The 21,279-nt window shown below is 36.6% G+C and overlaps 1 protein-coding gene and 1 long non-coding RNA gene across 18 annotated transcripts in view; both read left to right on the top strand.

Moving 5' to 3' along the window:
* The window catches only part of UBR5 (ubiquitin protein ligase E3 component n-recognin 5), an 80,548-nt gene that overhangs the window by 31,953 nt on the left and 27,316 nt on the right, over positions 1-21,279 (top strand). For 11 of the 17 annotated variants that reach the window (XM_084510585.1, XM_084510583.1, XM_084510590.1 and 8 more), the window contains 15 exons: positions 25-236; positions 4,276-4,392; positions 4,474-4,584; positions 5,337-5,491; positions 6,877-6,994; positions 7,845-8,029; positions 8,413-8,522; positions 10,110-10,222; positions 13,678-13,821; positions 13,911-14,022; positions 14,229-14,383; positions 15,225-15,422; positions 16,512-16,722; positions 17,371-17,415; positions 20,648-20,774. In XM_084510585.1, the coding sequence (XP_084366711.1) occupies positions 25-236; positions 4,276-4,392; positions 4,474-4,584; positions 5,337-5,491; positions 6,877-6,994; positions 7,845-8,029; positions 8,413-8,522; positions 10,110-10,222; positions 13,678-13,821; positions 13,911-14,022; positions 14,229-14,383; positions 15,225-15,422; positions 16,512-16,722; positions 17,371-17,415; positions 20,648-20,774 (2,113 nt within the window). The remainder of the gene's footprint in view (positions 1-24; positions 237-4,275; positions 4,393-4,473; positions 4,585-5,336; positions 5,492-6,876; positions 6,995-7,844; positions 8,030-8,412; positions 8,523-10,109; positions 10,223-13,677; positions 13,822-13,910; positions 14,023-14,228; positions 14,384-15,224; positions 15,423-16,511; positions 16,723-17,370; positions 17,416-20,647; positions 20,775-21,279) is intronic. The other 6 variants (XM_084510586.1, XM_084510594.1, XM_084510584.1 and 3 more) reach the window with 3 other exon arrangements.
* LOC311433096 lies at positions 591-2,342 on the top strand. Its single transcript, XR_014690563.1, has 2 exons — positions 591-790; positions 1,458-2,342. It is a non-coding gene; the product is annotated as an uncharacterized lncRNA (long non-coding RNA).

The raw sequence follows: 21,279 nt of genomic DNA, 5'->3' as shown, positions 1-21,279 counted from the left end.
TGGTGTGACCCAATTGCATACCAGTTCTCCTTCTTCCCTTAGAGAGAGACTCTGAGCTGTTGCGTGAACGTGAGTCCGTTTTACGTTTGCGTGAACGAAGGTGGCTTGATGGAGCCTCATTTGATAATGAAAGAGGCTCTACAAGTAAGGAAGGGGAACCAAACCTGGACAAGAAGAACACACCTGTTCAAAGCCCTGTTTCTCTAGGAGAAGACTTGCAGTGGTGGCCGGATAAGGTACTGAAATTTTCTGCCTCTTTTATTTGCATGCTGTGCGATAAATCTGTTGTTGTTTTGTTTTTCCAATTAAATACTCTTGTTTCCATGTTGAATAGCTCCTCTTAGTTTGTGAGAGATAATATAATAAAGCATATTTGTTACCCACTTATGAAAATTGTAACTAAATATTTATAGCCTCATAGTTAAGACATTAATAACAGAAGCATTAATTTCCTTTTCCACATGTTTTGAATACGCTGCTGTAGTTCATAAAGTTTTTTTTCTTCTTTTCATACGTAGGTGTTCAAAGAATTTAACAGGCAAAAGGAAACTCATAAAACAGTTTATTCAATTTATTGCTTTATTTTCCTGTCTCTATTTTTTTCCTTTCAGATTCAATATAGATAGAGAGCTTGAAGAGGGAGGTGAATTTAGAAGCTTATTTCTGCTTACAGCAGCTCACTTTTAATCCCTGTCATCTTTATTCTGGCATTCAAACTGAAAAATGTAGATACCTTAAAAAGAATGTTTATCAAGTAGTTCTTCTCCCAACCAGACCTCATGTGTCTAAGGTGTGATTTTATTTTAGCTTTTTAATTGGCCAGTATCTTTGAGCTTCTTTGCCAGCGAAAAATGACAGCTTTTGTTCCGCTTGCGTTGTCATAATGGTTGAATGGTAGGCCATCTAGCTTGGGTAGAGAGATTCCTGGGTTTTTAGCATAAAAAAGTAAATCTAGTCTACATTTAGTCTACATACTAAATCAGTTTATGTCCACTGCTGTGTTTTGATACTGTTATTATCATTGTTATTACTGTTTTGTTTTTCGCTACTTCAGATCGTTTTTCCTGTTAAGCCCATTCAACATGTTAGCAGTAATAACTTACGGAATTAGGTGTTAGGTATTTTTGTTTGTTTCTCCACCCTGATGTGGTTTTTTGCTTCTTTGTAGACTTAGCAGATTATGCCCTACGATAATTATTGCAATCTTTTATTGGACATCTTTTATGAAATTAACTTGCTGCGATGTTTAATTGCATGCTTGCTCAGTTCAGATATACTGGCATTCTTCCACAAGACATCTTTGCATATGCACTGCTGTAAACCCTAACTTCCAGTTAAATGGAGGTGTCTTACTAGAAGGAAGGGCCTTTCATCTTTATCTAGAATTAGCTATACTTTTTATTCTGTCCCTCAGTTGAACATCCATAACCAATTGTTCTACGTCTTTCTTGCTATAGCCCCACTTTTAAGTTGTGTTGGGGGTATGTTCCGACAGAAATTCTTCAAGAAAAATCATGAGGGAGATGATTTAGCTGAAGTGCCAGCTCAGATATTTCTTCCAATTTGAGAATTGGAGAGGAGATCTGGAGATGTCAGTGAAAGTTGGAAGTTAAGAATAACTTAGGGGAGAGATTCGAGTACATGAAGAATTTCTACAAAATAACCAGTCTTGTTTGCAAAATTTTTCCTTCATATTTCATTACTTCCACGTTTAGCACATGAAATGTAGTAATCCATGATGAGGATGGGGAACTGCAGTTTAGGGGAGGTAGAGCACTAACCTGAAAGGAATGGATGAAACTTGGAGAGCTGCTGGTGTTCCCAACATTATCGACTTCACCCACATCAGACACTAATGATGTGGAACATTGCAGAGTTTTTTCCACTACATAAGTGAAATCAGCTCCAAGAATTCAACTCAATAAATTACTACTTCTAATAGTGCAAATCTTGTTTGTATTAGTAGTGTGTGCCACTTGCCAGTGAAAACAATGTATTTTACCTGGCAGAGCCAGTCTGTTATATAAGTATGGCTGTTTTCTCCTCCTAGACTGTAGTTAGGTACAAACGGAGCTTTATTTAGCTTGTTTGAAGTACATATATTCTGTTTAGCTATTGACACGCAAAGATTTTTGTCACCGATCTGATTCATCTTCAGGGTATGTAATTCCTTTGGTCTGAACTCAGAGTTAAGCACATGAGACTCCAATTACAGAACTAAAGCTGTCATGCCATTTGTGCATCTTTGCACTGTTCGTGTCTTGAGTGATGTTCTAGAGGTGTATGTAGCCATGCTCCTGATTTTTAGGTCACAAGTGCTAATATTTTGATGGGAAAGAAAATTTATGGATGATGGGTCTCTTCTGAGCTGAATTAGTGGTATAAAGCTGTCTATAAAAAGTTTTATAAAACAAATGGACAATATAAAAAGTAACAATGATACTGTCTTGGAGCAAAAATTAATTGGTTTCCATAATTTGAGGAATTAGGACAGGTGACTTTGAAAGATTCCTTTATGCTGATGAAATATTTGAATCTCATTATGCTACAGTAGGTTACTTTTTCAGAATATGCAATATTTATGTGATAGCAATTGTTAATCATGACTCAAATTAGCATTTATGCTACTTCTGTGCTATGCTGGGAGATGTCTTCCAGAGCAATAAAGTTCTCCTACAACTTAACGAACTTTAGGTTCTTTTATTGTGGTATGAAAGAATTGCTTGTGGTTTCTTCTTTCTGCTGCGTTCTTTCTTTTCTTTCCCGAAGTTGAGCACTTTGATAAGAAACATACTGAATCCTTTGTTATTTCATACCTTCTGAAATCTACGCTCCTATGCATGAAAATTGTGGTTTTTTTTTCCATGTGTAAATCCAGATTAATTAAACAAATTGTTTCCACTAGTAAACTTCTGAAGCTGAAAGAAAAGCTCCTTAATTTAGGGGAAAGGTAAATGTACTGGATGGTGGGCTTTTTTTTTTTTTTTTTTTAACAGTCTGACACAAGTTCAGTTTCCCATCAGATGGCTGAAAGGCTTACATGTGGTATCTTCTGATCCAAGAGAGGCAATTAAATATGCTGATCTGGGAGATAACTATTCCAGATAACATGAGTTATCATGCACCTGTCTTTCAGATCTGAAGCTCTAGAAGACAATTTTATAGCATCTGATTTTACACTAGCTACTTCATCTATTAAAAGCTATATTTTCCCTGAAGTGGAAGGGAATGCTTAGTTTCTACTGGTAAAGAAGTTGAGAAAAAACTGTGGGTGCAATGGCTGAGGGTTGGTAAATGCCTACGCAAATGTTTCTCAGTAAGCGGAAGTAAATATTTTGTGAAATTACCAAGTTCACGGGTCTGTAGTCTGAGGTTCCTTTCAGTGCGAGGGGAAACAGGAGCTTGGAAAAGAATGATTATAACTGCTGAGTATTTGATGCAACATTGGTAAGCAACCAAATGTGAGAGAAAAAAGGGCCTGTGAGATCCAGGTAGTGTACAGAATAAAGCAGTTGAGCTAAGTGAAGCGGGATGTTTCTACTGCTCAGTATGAGATGTGTTAAAATGTTAGAAAGAAGAGGAGAGGGAAAAAAAATTGAAAGTAGTCCATAATTAGAAAATAATCCATAATTATAAGCTTGTCTGGTGTGCTAGGTCTTAATGATGTATTTAAGTAATATCTAGCACGCTGATTTTTTTTTTTTTAATTTGGTTGTGTTTAGAGTTGTTTGTTCCCATTTAGTAGTGGAAGAGGGAAATTGTTTAATCGATGAGGTAGAGAATTTGAAAATGTCTGATTTAGTTGGAAGATATCTTTTATGAGTTTACTTTGGAATGGAGTAATGGAATTATATTGCTTTATTGTTCAAAAAAATAAACACAATTTTATAAACTACTTAAATGTTAGAAGATGAGATCTTCCCAAGTGTGCGAGCAGTGTGTTGTTCTTAAAATATTGTGGAAGCTTTTAATAACCCATCAGAGTTAATTGCCACGTATATTTTTTGCTCAACTGCAGGAAAATACTATGTAAGTACCCACTTTTTCCTCCTTCACCCTATCAGCAGCAATACTGCATATTTTTGTTTGAGGCAATGCTGAGCTTTAGACCATCTGGAATACATTTTTCTCTACAGGTTCAGCATACGGTGGAACTCTGGAGAAAACAGTTACAAGAATTTTGTTATTTTTTTTATTTATATCTATTACATTAAAATCTTGATATGCAGGTTGTATAATTTCACTTTTTTAGACCTCCTATGTCTGTATTTATAGGATGGAACAAAGTTTATTTCTATTGGAGCCCTGTATTCAGAGCTTGTGGCAGTTAGCAGTAAAGGAGAGCTCTATCAGTGGAAGTGGAGTGAATCAGAGCCTTACAGAAATGCACAGGTACTGTACATCTTTAAATCCTGCCTTTGGAATGTTTTCTATGCTTTGAATATCTAAAATATTTTTTTATTGTTTCCAAAGAATCCTTCACTACATCATCCACGAGCCATGTTCTTGGGATTAACCAATGAAAAGATAGTGCTCCTCTCTGCAAATAGTATTAGAGCAACTGTTGCTACTGAAAATAACAAGGTATGAGCTGAGTGCCTGATGCTGAATTTGACAAGCTGTTTTTTCCACTTACTGGCAGTGCGTAGTAGAGAAGTTAATCCTTCAGCTTTAGTAGAAGGTAAAGTTAGTTCAGTAGAAAGTGTTTCACTTGTTCATTCACTCTTTTGCAAAAAGAATCCAGCTGATACTTTGTAAAAATGTAAAAAATAAAAACAAAGTCAAAAGCAAGAAAACCAAAAACCCAGTGAAATAACCAAAACCACTTGGATCTGGTAGATTTACAGTTGAAAAAGGCTATCTGAAGCATATCTGTTTTTATCTAGTTATTGGAAATGCTTGGCTTTTTGCTGTTGTAGTTAAAACCAACATGGGTTTTGGAACAGAGATGCTTGTTAATGTAATTAGTGGAAAAACAGAGGGCATTGAAGCTTTCAGTACTGTAAATTATTTTACCTAAACTTACTTTTATGCCCACTTCAGAGTGAACCTGATACTGTGAAGTGTTGTTGGTAAAGCATATGCACTTGTTTTATGATGCATACCTGCATTTTTGTCACTTTTTTGTTTGGTACTAGAAATAGAGGGGGAAAAAAAATCTGCAAAGCTCTTCTCTAGGAAAGTAAAAGGTGCTGGTGGGTAACATCCCAAATGGGATCATTGCTACTTTTTTTTTTGGTCATTTCAAAACCAGTAAATACTACGTTATTGGTGCAAATCTCTTCATCTTTTTTTCTCCCTTGTGTTCTCTGTTCCTTTCTTCCCTTTTCCCTTAGGTTGCTACCTGGGTGGATGAAACTTTAAGCTCAGTAGCTTCTAAATTAGAGCACACTGCACAGACATACTCGGAGCTTCAGGGAGAACGGATTGTTTCCTTACATTGTTGTGCTCTTTATACATGTGCCCAACTAGAGAACAACTTGTATTGGTGGTAAGTAAATACTGTGTCTATGTATAAAAATACAGATCCATTGACTGTCTTAATGTCCTTGGTTCTTAAAGTCTTTGCAAAACTGTTTGACTACAGTTCTGGGTTCTGAAACTCTGTGCTTGAGCTTAAATTCAGTTTTTAAAGTGTACATATTCTTTTTCCTTCATGCTTAAAGCTTTTCAACCCAGTTATAAAATCTTTAAGGGAATAAGGTTATTTTTATTAGGAGACATATATAAATGCTTTAGTATTCAGATATATCAGTACTGTACAGTGTAAGAGAATAGCCTTCTTTATGCCTTTCAGGCATCTTTCAGATTATAAATGTGGAACAGGCTTACCCAGATATGAAGTCCACATTCTCCTGTCAGGTTCTTTTAGAAATTGTGGTCTGAATCCTAAGGAACAGATAAATAATATTGGATGCTCCTTCCGGAGCTTGTTGCTGAAATTATCTAACTCATAAACATTGCAAAATATAAAATGTTCAAGTATTCTAACAATGAAAAGATTTATGTTCAATAAATCCCTCAAAAATAACACTGTTGATTTTCTGTTAATCAGATGTAGACAGAAGCTTGTTACTACTGATGTACTTGGTTACAGTTGGCTCTGATACATTAGACAGGACTTTGGTCTTTGCAACATTAGGAATGGATGTTTTTCATCTTTTACTTAGTGTGAAGGAGGTTTCCGAACAAAAGCATCTAAACCTTTAACCCGCTGTGGCTAAACCATGAAGTGTTGAAATCGTGTAGCATCAAAATAATAAGCATGCTTAACTGTGTATGTAGGTGTTATTATCAGCTAAAATGAGTGGATCTAGTTACAAAACCAGTTGCAGGTTTTTGTTTTTCTTTTGGTTGTGGTTTTTTTTTTTTTTTGCCTTGTAGCTGCTTAAATCTGCCATAAGAGTCTGAAGTCCATCAGCTGTGCCCCCAGAGAGGAGGAGAAGCTTTTAGAATTTAGAAGTAAAAAAGGCTTATCCTCTTCCCCAGTAACTCTGAATTCTTGAAGTTACAACTAGTCATAGGAAAGGCGTTGTCACGTTCAGAGGGAGCAACCCGCAACTTCAAAGTTGTGACTGGAGCATGCCATCTGAGATAGAGGTCTCAAAACGTTTTGGGCTAAAATGAAAGCCATTCAGCAGTGACATATGTTGTGTGCTTTGTCTTCCTCCTTCTCTAATAGATTTTCTGTTTTAGATGAATTTGGAAAGTGGTGATGAAGAGAAAAATGTCATTTATGCAGTTCTTTGGGAGAAGATGGCACAGAGGCTTGTATATTTGATCGTGACTTCATTAAGCAGAAGGAATAAATTGTTCAAAGCTTTAAACAAAGCATTTCTTTCACAGCCTTTATTAAAAATATGTATTTTTCCACAGGGGTGTAGTTCCTTTCAGCCAAAGGAAGAAAATGCTAGAAAAGGCCAGAGCAAAAAATAAAAAGCCCAAGTCTAGTGCTGGTATCTCCTCCATGCCAAATATAACTGTTGGAACCCAGGCAAGTGTAACAGTCACAGGTGACATTTTTACAGTGTTGTACGATGAGCTTACAGCCTGTTCTTAAAAAAATAAAAATCAGGTTCCATTCCTGTTGTGCACCAAAGTTGTATGGTATTAAAATGGTATATTTTAATTACATGACTGTGATGTGTCCTGTTAATGTTATTTTTTTTACTAGTATGGTTATTGTTGCAAACATGGAGAAATGAGCTGTACACATACAAAGTGTTTTTCTTCTAATTTACTCACTGATTTTGTATTTTGAGAGAATGAAATTTCAGTAATGTTATGGCTCTCAATAAAGCATGTAGCTTTGTAGATATTTTTTTTGTAGATATTTTGCACTTAAGTACCTGCAAGATCAGGTCTGGGACTGATGTATGTATGCAGCAGAATAGGCATTCGGTTTGAAGCCTTTGTCAAAAAGTTTAATAGCTGATACAGAGATGTAGGATTCTTTTTGTGGTTAGTGTTAGAATAAGTATGAGAGAAAACAGCTCCATCCCAGGGAACACGTTTCTTTTGGTTCCCGATCCATTCTAATCAACTCTGGGAGGAGTCTTTGTTTTTGGATGAATCCCTCCTTTTGCAGTTGAGCATCTAAATACTGTGTGTTAAACAGTTACACTGCTAAAGCTGTTATTTTCAGCTGTGAATTGCACAATAGCCTCTTAAAAAAAAAAAAAAAAGCTTAATACATCATGCTGACTTTCCTTTTCTCACATGCTTCTGTAAGGTTTCTTTCCTTTTTTTTTTTTTTTTTGACTATGTACGTTACCAAGAAAATACATGCATATGTGGTTTCCCTCAGTATAGCCCACTTCTCATCGAAATACTTCTATCTGTAGGTGTGCTTAAGAAATAACCCCCTCTATCATGCTGGAGCTGTTGCTTTTTCAATCAATGCTGGAATTCCTAAAGTGGGCGTGTTAATGGAATCTGTTTGGAACATGAATGACAGCTGTCGATTTCAGCTTCGGTCACCAGAAAGCTTGAAAAACCTGGAGAAAGCTAGCAAAACGACAGAAGCAAAGTAAGTGAGAGGATGCAAACACACAAAGAGAACGTGTATTTGATATTCTTTAGAATTGTTGATTGATACGAATTTAAAAGAAGAGAGGTCAGCTTCCAACTAAGGGTGCTTGTTTTCTGTGACATTTTATACATTTTCCTTAACGTTTTAAAACTTAATCCCTGATTAAGAAGCACAGCACCATTCTCAATGTTGGATGCATACCCTTGAAAGTTAGGATGTTAGTTTCATGGTAGGAAGCTACTTAGCTTCAAAAAAATTAAATGAGGAAGTGTTGTTGTTCCTTGAGAAGGTAGAGAAAATGGCTGGTTTCTTGTACGCAGAGACACTTTGTCATGGAAAACCCCACATTCCTTCATTTTAAATAAAACTTTGTATTTTAGACCTGAAAGCAAACAGGAACCAGTGAAAACCGAGATGGGTCCTCCACCATCCCCAGCTTCCACTTGCAGTGATGCATCTTCAATAGCCAGCAGCGCATCAATGCCATATAGTAAGTAATGTGGAGCTCATGGTGATATAAAACGTTTGTCCAGATAAGTTCTTGTAAAAGGCAGGCCTAGAAAGATACTGTATTAATTTCAGAATCTGATAAAAAGTAAAAATCTCTTTCAATCTTCTGGTGTGAGCCACAACATACATAAAAAGCTTTTATAATAGAATTTAGATAGTCAAATTTAAATGTGGTAGTATAAGCAGTGACTACTTGATGCAGGGTGTTCCTAAGCAAATATAACAGCTCTCAGAATCAAAGGCGTCTTTCAGGAGGTGATCAACAGGAAGTCTGAAGATAGTTTCTTGTATGTTTAATTGGAACGTGATAGTTTGTTTACATCCCAAAAGTTGAACTTGTTTTTGGAAAAAGCCTTTTAAGGTTGAGGTGTTCTTAAACAACTTGCCTTGCAGGTGAACTTCACTGCTTAGAGCAGTAGTTGGTCTTATAAAAAATGGTTGGTATTATAAAAAATGACTAAAACCAGTCATTACTTACTGATATATAAAACAGGTGGGAAGTTTTATTGCATTAAGTTCTATTTTTTTTAAATACAACAAAACTTTTGAAGTACAACCGAAAAGGCTGTATTAGAATTTGTCACTGACCTCTTGTGCATCTGTTTTTTTTCCATTTAAACTTGCATATTATTAAAGGCTTAATTGCAACACCATCATTTGAAGGAATCTTTTCCATTCTTCTACTTGTTCACACTTGTTCTAAGTGTTCACTTAAAGAATTGAGTTGCCTCATTCAGTGACCAAGAATCTTGTGTTGTATACCCAGATGTGCAGTAGTGACTCACAGAACTAGTAGAGGCGCATGCTACTGATGCCTTCTGTTTTGCAGTTCTTTCACCTGTAATTATTCATTCACTGACTATAACTCTGCGTGGGATTCTGAACTAGAGTTTGAAGTTAAGCCCATTGTTAGAAGTTCTCTGCTTCTTCCTTTAATTATGTTGATGGTATTAATTATACTATAGAAACTTCAGGAGATAAAGATTCTTATCAGTGTTAATTTAGATACGTTAGGTATTTAAATTTGTTCCCCAGTGTGTTTGAGTTTACTATGGTTAATGTTCAGATCATGTCTTTGCAGAAAATCTTATGGCCTAAATAGCTATTTTATGCCTAATTTGCTGCTACACTAGATGTTTACCGAAAATCCATAGATTAGCGGGCAAGCAGACTTCTTGCATGGATGATAGGAAACGCTGTATCAGGGCTGAATGAAGGGTCTTACAAGTTGGTTGTTACCTACAGCATAAATACCTGAGCCCTGCTAAGACAATTTCTTGTAATTAGTTTTCATTAAATGTCTTTAAAAATATTTTTCTTTATCTAATATCTTTTATTAGCACTAACCTTTTTTTGGGGAAAAGAAGTAGTGGCAGTAGTTAGGTAGTTCTGATTGTTGTAAGTCCATTTTCACATTAATCTCTAGTATTAATTTCTATACTTGAACATTGACACTTTTTTAGCAGGGGTGAGGGTAGGAATACTTCGTGGGTTCTAAACAATGCATTTTGATACTGATTAAATATTTCAAGTCTTTTTTAATTAACTACTTTTTTTTTTGTCTCAGAGCGACGACGATCTACTCCTGCCCCAAAAGAGGAGGAGAAAGTGAATGAAGAGCAGTGGTCTTTGAGGGAGGTTGTGTTTGTAGAAGATGTTAAAAATGTTCCTGTTGGCAAGGTTTGTCTAAAATCCACTCTCATACCATCTTTTAAAAATCATTTTAGAGGAGCTAACTGTTAAAGTGCTTTGCACTATTATATGTGGTATACTGATAGTTTTGGGGATGCACGAGAGTTTGTGACTAGCTGTATTCTAGTCAGAATGCTGCAGCTGCGTGACTTCTGTTACATTTTTGTTTATGCATAGCACAATAATACTAGTAGACTGTTGTGAGGAAAACATGCTACATCGTAAAAATCAAGTCTCTTGAATTGAACTAAAATATTAAGAAACAGATGGGATTTAATCTGAAAGATTATTTCTGGTGAATGGAACAGTAACTGCTGCACTTCAGTGAGATAGTGAAGAATTGCATGTGTTGTGACTGACTTTTATGTGCACATCAGCTTCATGTTTGGGTGACTCTGTTCTGGCAATCAAAGAACAGGAATGTTTTGATTAGAAATAACGTGCTTCATTAACATAACTGTAAAATTATTTGATCTAGCAAATCTGTTAGGTCCCTGGATTTTTTCATTTTCTCACTAGTAAGCCCTTCAGTACAAGTAAGCAGTAAAGTTTTTGGTTTCTGCTTCAGCATTGTGTGATGTTAAGAGGTACTAGGTTATCTAGACACTTCTTTGCTGTGCTTATCAAAAATAAGGACAATGGGAAGGCCCAGAGATGTTTTACAGGAAATTAAAACATTGGGTTGCTTTCTACCTGATTCATAGAGGATATTTTAAAAAGAAATAAATACATAATTCCAGCAGAGGAAGTAACAGTTAGATTTGTCATGTTCACTATACTTGTTCTAGAGTGGAAGGCTTGCCTTGAGCAGTGTATTTGAAGGCCCACAATGAACTCTTATTTTCATGTTTAGATCACTTCTGCAAAGGGGAGTATGGAGCAACTTAATCCATTAAAACTGTTCTATTTTTGTAAATGAGGTTTTGAGATCTAGTTGAAATCATTTGAATCTATTGTTTGCCTGTTATACCCGCTGTGGGAAAGCTGTTTAGTTCTGTAAACAGCTGTAGGGTGTCTGTCTTTGTGAGCTGCATCAAGGGGAGGTACTGTAATAAATAACAGAAGAGTTTAAATTTTAATATTTTCATATTTTCATTGAAATTATAAAACCAGTAAGTGGGTTTTCTTCTGAATATAATTACTGGTTTTGTCTGCTCTGTAACAGTTGTTTATGACAAAAGTGCTTTTTTCTTCCAGTGATGTATATCATTCACTTTTCCACTGTTACAGTTTTGTAACACCTAATCTTTGAAGGTTAGATAGAATCCAGCAGACAAAATCACAAACAATTTTGCCCAGTGGTGTCTAGGTTAAGGACAGAGCACGGTACATTCCCTGATACGTGTTCTGCATGTAATCTGGATCAGTTGTGCAACTGTATGAAAAAGACTGGAGGCACCTGAGACTGCAGAAGGGATACTCTTTGCAGTGTTATCCTGCAGGCTCCCAGAATAGCTAGTGTTGTTCAGTGTGAAACAGCAATGTTGGCAATTCAGCTTGTTGTGAGTTGAATTCAACAGAAAGGTAGTTTGACTTCTGAACAAGAACACACAAATGATTCCTGAATACATACTGAAGCTAAAGACTGCAAAAAATGTAGTCAAATGGGTTTGGAGTCTCTTAAAACTTCCTGGGTTAAGAAGTACTGCCCTTTTAGAGTCCCAAATATACCTTCATCACAGCATGTTGTTTGCTGAATGACTTTTTAGAAAGTCATATCCTTGCTATATTGCTATGGATGGCCTCCGTTTACAAAGTTTTTTGTAGCAGCACTCAGTCATATAAAAACAAACGTTCTACATGGCAGACTAGAAGCTGTGGTTGAACCATTGTTTTTGGGGCGGTTCTGTGTGGAGCCAGGAGTTGGGACACGATGATCCTTGTTGGGTGCCTTCCAACCTGAGATATTCTGTGATTCTCTGGTCTTTGTCTTGCAAGTCTCTATATAAATCTGTATAAATCTGTCTTTGTGTGTTCTAGGTCAGAGTTAATGTTCACAAATCTTTCGACAGGGTCTGAATTTTCAAAGTTTCTGGTAGTATTCATAGTCTTCATTGGTGCTCTGCTGTTAGAAGTAGGAATTCTGTTACTAAAGTAAAATTACAGTATATGGGTATTCAGTGCTCTGGCACTTTGCAATGCTCTTTATTGCAGAAATGTGCTAATACCTTCATATTTGTCAGTGCATCCTTTTCTCTAGTGCCCTTGCTAGCCTTACACGTCACTAGAGAAACTGGGAGAAAACAAATGTGCGGATTTTTATTGGCTAAAATATCTTGAAAGCATGAAAGATGCTTTTTATCATCAGTCCCCTGTGAGGTAGAAAGTTTGTAACAGCTAGGTCTTTGTTGCTTTGTAGGGACTTTCTGCGTAGGAAGTATTGAGAAATTGGGGCCTAATAAGACTGCTGGCTTTTATCTAGTTTAATCAAGACTGAGAGCATAATGAAGTCTTACTACTTATCAAAATTAAAATGTTTTTCTTCCCCTTGTCCTCTTCCATTAGCTTTGTTTTCCTTTCGAGAAAATTATGGACTCAACTAGGAAACTCAAAGGGCCTTGATGTTTGGTGATAGCGTAAGATGCCTGTATATCAAGGAAAGCTATTTGGAAGGTTCTGATTAGAATGCATTGCAGCAACTCCTTAGAGAGGCTTACAATCTCAGAAATAACTGCAAGTGCAGGGCTGAAAAACTGCATTTCCTTGGGGGGCAGAGAAAGGCACATACATGGAATGTGTCTGGATGGACTTCTGTGTCCTTTAGTCTTAACCGACTGAGTAGATAACTTTCAGTGAGTATAAGGAATAGATAGTAGACCTATCAAACATTTATTTCACTATGCACAGTCATCTTGAGGAATGAGCATTAAGATTTCAAAACAAAGACTTCAAAAGTTCTTAAATGTGGCAAAATAAAAAAGCAATTCCCTATTTCCTGTATTACAAGAGCTAATAGGCACTTAATAAAGTCAGTGTAGATTTTTTTTTTTTTTAGTTGTTAGCTAATGTTTGGAATTATTGCCACAAGAATAGTGTTTATTTCCAAAAAATGACAGGACAAATTAGTAAGAGAAGGGTCTATCCATGCTTTAAAAACCTAAAGCTGTCTTGCTGTTGCCAGTAGGTAGAAGGATATGTTAGGGAAGCAGCAGTAGGAGTGTCTCCGGTCAGTTATGTTGTATCTGTTGCAGGTAGGATGCTGAAGCGGAGTGACTTCTGATCTGGTTCAGGATGCCTGTGGAGTCATTTGGAAATGCAAATTTAAGTGTTAGTAACTGTAGTTAAACAACAAAGCTAAAGACCAGGATATGTAGGATTTTAACACTGATTGTCAACTTTTTTTTTTCTTTTCCCAACAAAGCTCTGTTTCATTTTAAAGCAAGTTAGCTTCAACAGTGTCTATCCAAAGCTTTTATTAAAACTGTAATGTTTTCTGCTTGTAGGTGCTAAAAGTGGATGGTGCTTATGTTGCTGTGAAATTTCCAGGCACTTCCAGTAATGCAAACTGTCAGAGCAGTTCTAATTCAGATCCTGATCCTTCCTCTCTTCTCCAAGATTGCAGGCTGCTCAGAATAGATGAACTGCAGGTACGGCTTTGTGAAACACTGAGAAAAGTGTTTCGAAATGTCAGTACTGTGTGCTTTATTGTATCTTAAAATTTTATGACTGTTTTTAGGTTGTAAAAACTGGTGGAACTCCAAAAGTTCCTGACTGTTTCCAGAGGACACCTAAAAAGCTGTGTATTCCTGAAAAAACAGAAATTCTAGCAGTAAATGTAGATTCAAAAGGTAAGTGGAACTTAACCCATAAAGATATTCCATTATATCCTTTACTCCCTGTCTCTCTTCCTCATGGAAAACTGACTTTCAAACTAATGTAAATAGTTAAATAAACAGTGTTGATCTTAGTAAGTCCCTAAAAGCATAGAAGTTTGGCATTTTTACCAATTGCCATTAGTCCAAGGCATTAACGTTTTATTCATATATCTTTGAAGGAGTTCATGCTGTTCTGAAAACTGGGAACTGGGTTCGCTACTGCATATTTGACCTTGCTACAGGAAAGGCTGAACAGGAAAACAATTTCCCTACTAGCAGCATTGCATTCCTGGGTCAGAATGAGAGAAGTGTTGCTATTTTTACAGCTGGACAGGTTTGTGGCCTTGCATCTCAATCATTTATCCTCACTGTTTTTCACTTTTATCAGCTTTAAATGGAATGATGCTACCATTAATATTTTGGAGGGGTGGGTGGAAGAGCAGTCTAACTCACTGAAGCACTATTAATAATCTCATTCAAATTCTACCTTGAATCAAAAGTAAAAAGGGGGAAAAACCAACTTGATGGAGTAGTTCCTGTGTTCGTGTAAACTGGCTAGCTAGCTGTGTTTTAGAAGTGAGACAGATGAAAATCCACTCTTGAGAACAAATGAAAGAGTTAGCAAAAAAAAAAAAAAAGTTTGGTAACAAAATGGATATATTAAGGCTTTGTGCAACTCCCCTTTATTATCCATTCTTAAATATCCTATTTTATCTGATTGTACAGTTGATTACACTGTGCAGGCATCCATGAGGAAGACCTAGGAAAAAAAATACCAAAGTCATTTCAGCGACTTTCATAAACAAAATATACTTTTTTGGGGATAGTTGAAGGATATATTTGTGGCAGAGAAATGGAATTTGTTTGTTGGATTTCAATATATTCACCTTTCTTTGGAGTATTTAAGTAATCTAAAAGTGTAAGTAATGTATGTTTCATTATGAATGTTTGTCATGAAGATGTATTTAAAAGTATTTGCTGTCTCAAGCACATTTCAGGCATTTGAGAAAGGGAATCTGTTGTCTTATGTTGACACACTTGTAATTATTAGTGGTGGAAATGAGAATTTGGGGTAAACTCTCATTGCTGGGAGTTAAGCAGAAATGGACCTTTTGGGAATGGAAATGTTTATAAGTTGTGGAGATTTAATTTTAAAATATTTTCCCCCAACACAGGAATCTCCCATTATTCTTAGAGATGGAAATGGTACTATCTACCCAATGGCTAAAGACTGCATGGGTGGGATACGAGACCCTGACTGGCTTGACCTTCCACCTATCAGTAGTCTTGGAATGGGTGTTCATTCCCTAACAAATCTTCCTGCTAACTCGACCATCAAAAAGAAAGCTGCCATTATTATTATGGCTGTTGAGGTAATAGTTTCTATTATATATATATATATTTTAATTTGTTTTTATAAAATTATGCTTGAAGGGGCTTAGTGTTTAGATAGCAGCTTGTATTTTTTTGCTGTGGAAACTAATTTCAGCAGAAGATTTGAATAGAATTATCAAAGCAAAACCAAATTGATGTAGTAAAGTGGAAGACCCATTGGTGGTACATGACTTCTGTATCAGGTTTTAATCAATGCATTTTTTAAAGCATAACTTCTAAAGCTCTTGTCTTCATGTGTGTACTATCAATTTGAAACTTTTGTTTTATGAGTGCAGAGCTTTTCTGAGGGATCCAATTACTTTATTTTTCTTGTGAACACAGTATGCTTTTAACATTTTTGTACCTTATATTTGGACCACAAATTAGAAACCTTTGAGAATCAAGCAAAGATTTTTTTCACTTGAATTGCATGTAGAGACCTGTACTCATCTGTGGTGCTGTATGAGTAGTTCTGCTGTGAATTTATCTATCATGCTTGTATATAAACCAATAATTGATTTGGTGATTTTTAGTTGGATCTGCTGTGTGCTATGCTGCCACCAGGAGGTATTGTGTACCTGTTAGATTGATTTCACAATGGAGCACTTAACCACTGTGGAAAAGCAAATTACATATGTAGTGAGCCTCCCAGACCTTCAGCAGCTTCTTGTCATTCACTTCTCCTCATGTTTATCACTTAGTTAAAACAAAATATATAAGAGCTAGTTAATGTAGACCCCTTATTTTTTCAGTCATACCACTTTTCCCAAGTTAGATGAAATTAAAAGTAATTTATCTCAAGAACCCAGCTGTGAAGCCAAAGGCATACTTTGGGGAGTTCGATAGCTTCTGCTGCTTAAGCCTGTCTTTTCTTTTCTTGTGCCTGACTGCATGCTGTTCTGAGTTTTTAGTAGTGCTGTAATTGAGATAATACGTATTCTCAGCAGTTCCTGCACTGACTTTCAAGAACATCCTAGGTTTAGATCATTCTATGAATTTCAAACATGGAAAACTGGAAGTGCCTGCCAAATCTGTATGTCTACAGTTTTTGTACTTTGATTTAACTTACTTTATTCTTTTGAGTGCAGAAGCAAACTCTAATGCAGCACATTCTGCGGTGTGACTATGAGGCTTGCCGACAATACCTGATGAATCTTGAACAAGCAGTTGTTTTGGATCAGAATCCACAAGTGCTGCAGACGTTCCTTGGCCATAGATGTGATGGAAACCGCAATATTCTGCACGCTTGTGTGTCTGTGTGCTTTCCAACCAGCAACAAAGAAACAAAAGAGGAAGAGGGTGAGCTCAACAGTGTCGTGAAAATAATTGCACAGTAAACTTTTATGCGTTTTCCAGAGCACTTGAAACAAAGCCTGCATTCTTCAGATATGAGTATCTTAAAATTTTGCACCTAAATTGTGTCCTAACCTGTCAAAGATGCTGAGGCAACACTTCTATTACTGTCATAAAGGTTTATAAGTATTCGGTAGCTGGGAGTACTGAAGTGCTTTTATTGATTGCAAAAGACAAACTTTTTGCATCCCCATATTCATTTTAAATGAAGACAAGTATTTTTCCCTTTTATATCACTAGTATCCCCATTATATCAGTAGTAAACATAATGAGAAACAATACTTGATATTTTTCAAGTGTTGTAGTGAACATTAACGACTCCAATTTTACTTGCAGTTGACATGTATTAAGAAAAGTAAAAAAAAAAAAAAAAAAAAAAGGCTTTTTGTTAATGTTAGTCACTGACACCATATAAAAATGTCTATTAAATCCCATTATGTAAAAAGTATGTTAACAGAACAACAAGGTTGCTAAGTCAAGCACTCAAAAAAAAAATAAATTAGGAGATCCAGAATTAAGTTTACCCAGGTGCTGTACGTGGGTATGCATTGTGAAATGGTCTTTAATTACACCCTCATACTATTTTTTCCACAGGACTACCTCATTCAGTGCACAAGATGGACGGTGCTCACCGAATGGGTAGCTATTCAATATTTCTTTTTATCCTCATCATTCAGTGTGTGGCCCCATTCCTTACTTACGCACACCATACAAACCCTGCACTGAATAATGAATGAACTTTCTTGTGAGATTTTTGTATGGTGCTGTCATTGAATTTTAGTCATTTATAAACCTTATTTGTTCTTCACATCCCTATTTATAACATGAAGCTAATGGTACAGATTCCTCATCTCTTGAAGGTGGTTTAGCTTGAAGTTTTTCTGCGTTCAAAGCTGTTGACTTATTTTGAGGGTTCTGTTTGAGAAGTCTAGGGCCTAGTCCCATTTTTTTGAGTAGGTGTTATTTCATAACACTTCATTCCAGAGCTGGATTTAACAGTGATCTTAGTTGTTCTGTGGATGTTATTTATCTCTGTGAATCAGGCACCTTTTCTGTGTCCAAAAATGAGTAAAAAATGTATCACTATCATCTATAAAAACTTGTTTAACAAAGTTCTCTGTGTTGGTAGATGTGACTGAAATAGGATCCAGTTCTCCATAGCGATGTCCAGTGGTGTTAAACACGAGACAGACCTTTCCCTTCTCCTTTCCAAGCTGTTACTGCCTTACTGCTTGCACCTTTCCAGTTTAGCAGCAAACAAGGCACAAACAGTTTGCTCATCGTACAACCCTTCATCTATGGTGTGTCGTCCATCCTGTGCACTGATTGAGGCAGGGGTCTTGTTGAGGAAAAACAAAACAAACAAAACAAACCCCACCACCACCAAAAAACTATCTGTGTAACTGAAGACTTTTACTATAAGCACACAAGGAAGCTGAAATAAGGATGCATGGGCAAACTTAATCTGACTTTTCCTAATTTGAGTGCTTGTCTTTGCAACCTTGACATTCTTTCAGTAACTTCATTTGGATGTAATTTAACTTTCTGAAATCTGAAAAGAGTGTGAACCTGATGGACTTTAACACCCCTCTGCCTCTCTCTTTCTCTTCACAAGTGTTGTTTTAAAAAAGGGATTCATGTCTTCATATTCAGATCACATTCACCTTCCACTGTACCTGCTAGAGTTTGATACTAGGACAATTTATTTTCTGTGTATCATCTGGAGGGCAGTGCTGACTAATGTTACTGTAAGTTACACAGCCATTTGCTGAACTGTAGAAGAAGATTGATTTAGGACTAAAGGCTTCAATTCCAGGCTCCAGGTGTGGTGTTCCTTGAGTTGCAGAAAATACTGCTCCTTCCCAGCTAGCGCCTGCCTGAGATATTCTTCCTTAACTGCCAGAAGGGGAATAGAAAAGGCAGTGATGAGCTTTTTTGTTCTCAGATCCTGTGCCTAGTTTCCCCATAGTTTCTGTAGTGTAAGATAAAGGAATTTCAGAAAGAGTGGACCTAGACCAGTAAGGCTGGGGGCAGGCTGCTCTGTTTTTTATCTCCTCAGTCTAGCCAGTGGAATGGATCTTACAACCAAAGAAGGTAGAATTGTTAAAGTAATCTGAAATTTAGTATAATAAATATTTAATGAAAACCTATAAACAGGTGAGTTTTTCTAGAAAACTATGGCAGATTTCATAAAACATCAAAGCATCTAATTACCCATAGAGGCAGGGCATTTGCAGTTGATGGATTTCCAAAAATCTTTAAGTGGAACAGCTAAAATTCAGTTAGTTTACTGCAGGACCATGGATAGGTGAAATCTCTCTGTTGAAGAGAATTTGCATTGCTTGAGGGATCACGCTTGAGAGCTGCTGTGTGATAAGGCCACAAGTACTGTGTGATGGGTCATGAACTAAGAAGTGGTTTCCAGAACTACTGTGTCTTGTAAAGGAGTACTGCACAAATGGCAGTTCACTAAAAACTACAGGTCAATGAGTATAGAACTGGGGGCACAAGGGTTAGGAGTGTGTCAAGCACTCAGTAGCTGTGCTGTGAATAGTTAATGACTCTTCTCTGTAAGAAACCTGCATGTACTTGAGAACAAGCAAACCCCAAATCTTTTGCTACTCATCACTACCAGCAGTAGCAGATCTGAAGAATAAAGGTATTATGAAAGCTGACAAACACTCGCAAATTACCTTATTCTATCAATTCAAAATGTAGAGTATTAGTGGGTAATGGTCTTGTGAAAAAGAATTGGGATTATCTGGGTCTTAATACTGTCCGTGGAGAACAGAAGTGTGAAGGATGGTGAAGGTCAGTTTGAAAAGCCTTTAATTGGGAAGCGAGCAGTAGCTGTAGCAACTTTGAAACGTGTCCCGAAAGAATCATACTCGCTTTGAAGAAAAAAAAATACTTAGGAATGAAACTTTTCCTTCTATTTTTTTTTTAACAAAAAAACATTGTTCAGTCTGAATTGAAAATAGCTCTTCTCCTGGCCTGTGTCACGCCGAATGTAGCTTCTCTTTCAATTCTTTCGGTATCTATTGCTAGAGTGATCCATAACTTGCTGTGCAGTGGCTGTTATCTTTGCCAGTAGCCTGAAGAAGCGGTGGGTGTTATTGTATGCAAGCCTTGCACGGTTGACTTCTACTGCTCTGTATTTATTTTGCAGATAAATCTAAATTAGGCCTTTGGTTCAAGTGGCTGCTTCAAGTTGTGCTCAGTACAACTAGGCAATTTTTTGTGTTCTGCCCAGCACTTGGCACAGCTCAGTCCTGCTTATGACTAGGACTTTTATGTGCTGTGGTACTTAAGCTTTTAGATGGGAGAAGCAATGCTTATTTAGAACTTAAACTGATTGTGCTGCCATATTACACTCTTACCACAATTTTCCTAAGCATGCTCATAAGTAGAGCATGTATCTTACAGACCCACAACTCTGCATTGTTCTTCACAGCTGTAAATTGTGAAGTGTGTGGTGTTTTTGTTTTGTTTTGTTCTGGCTTTTATTTGATTGTCATTACTTTTGAAGCCTTTACTCGGCAAGTGTCTAGAGTCAGCTATGTGGTAGAGCCTTGTCTCTTCGTGACACTGAAAGCTTGTTCTGGAACATGGCGTGCCTTAAGTTTCCTTCCTTTGCTTTCTTCCCTTTTAGACACCAAACCCAGTCAAAATTATGGTTAATACTTGTTCAAAATAAAAGATAATAATGAAAAATCCTACTTGAGACTACTGTTGCCCTCTAAATCTTAAATCAATAAATGCAGGGAATATTTTATAATTAGTGGCATTTCATGCCTTGTGTTCCTTCCTTATAATTTTCCCAAGTGAAATTTTGACACTAACTTTTTTCTGATTTTTATTTTTTTTTCAGAAGCAGAGCGCTCTGAAAGGAACACATTTGCTGAAAGGCTCTCTGCTGTGGAAGCTATTGCAAATGCAATCTCAGTTGTGTCAAGTAACGGCCCGGGAAGTCGGGCAGGATCATCAAGCAGCAGAAGGTAATGTTTTCTTGTTTTCTGTATGTTAATTTTGGTATTAGTTACCAATCTCTTTTAATTCTTCCTTTCAGTCTAGTTTAAGAATAGTTTCTATTGCTAGTGTGAAGTCAGATTTCACTTCTTCAAAGAGAAAAAGATGGAGCTCCAGTCCTGTACCCCCAGCTCTCACAGCTGATGGTGGGATATTTCTAAACTGATTCTCTTTTCTGGGGTTGTGGCGTTAACTCCTCAGTAGTAAAATGGAAATATTTCTCCTTGGGAGAAAAGGATAAGCTCTAGTGTTCTTCATAAAGGTGAATTAAATATCTTGGAAGGGAAGTACTCTAGTTGTGCCCAAGTTCTTTCTCTTATGAGAATTTCTGAGGAAGGTGGTCACTTGGGCAGATAAACAGAAAAATAGAATTTCCTAGTATGTCTGATTTCGCTGAAGTTCTTTCTGTTTCCATCATGTTAGCTGAGTGGTGATCGTGTCAAGAGAACCAAAAGGTATCTGTATTGAGTTCTA

Source organism: Aythya ferina, assembly GCF_964211825.1.
Source record: "Aythya ferina genome assembly, chromosome: 2".
Classification (NCBI taxonomy): Eukaryota; Metazoa; Chordata; class Aves; order Anseriformes; family Anatidae; genus Aythya; species Aythya ferina.
Note: the sequence above shows the minus strand (reverse complement) of the source record. Positions and strands in the feature narration are given on the sequence as shown.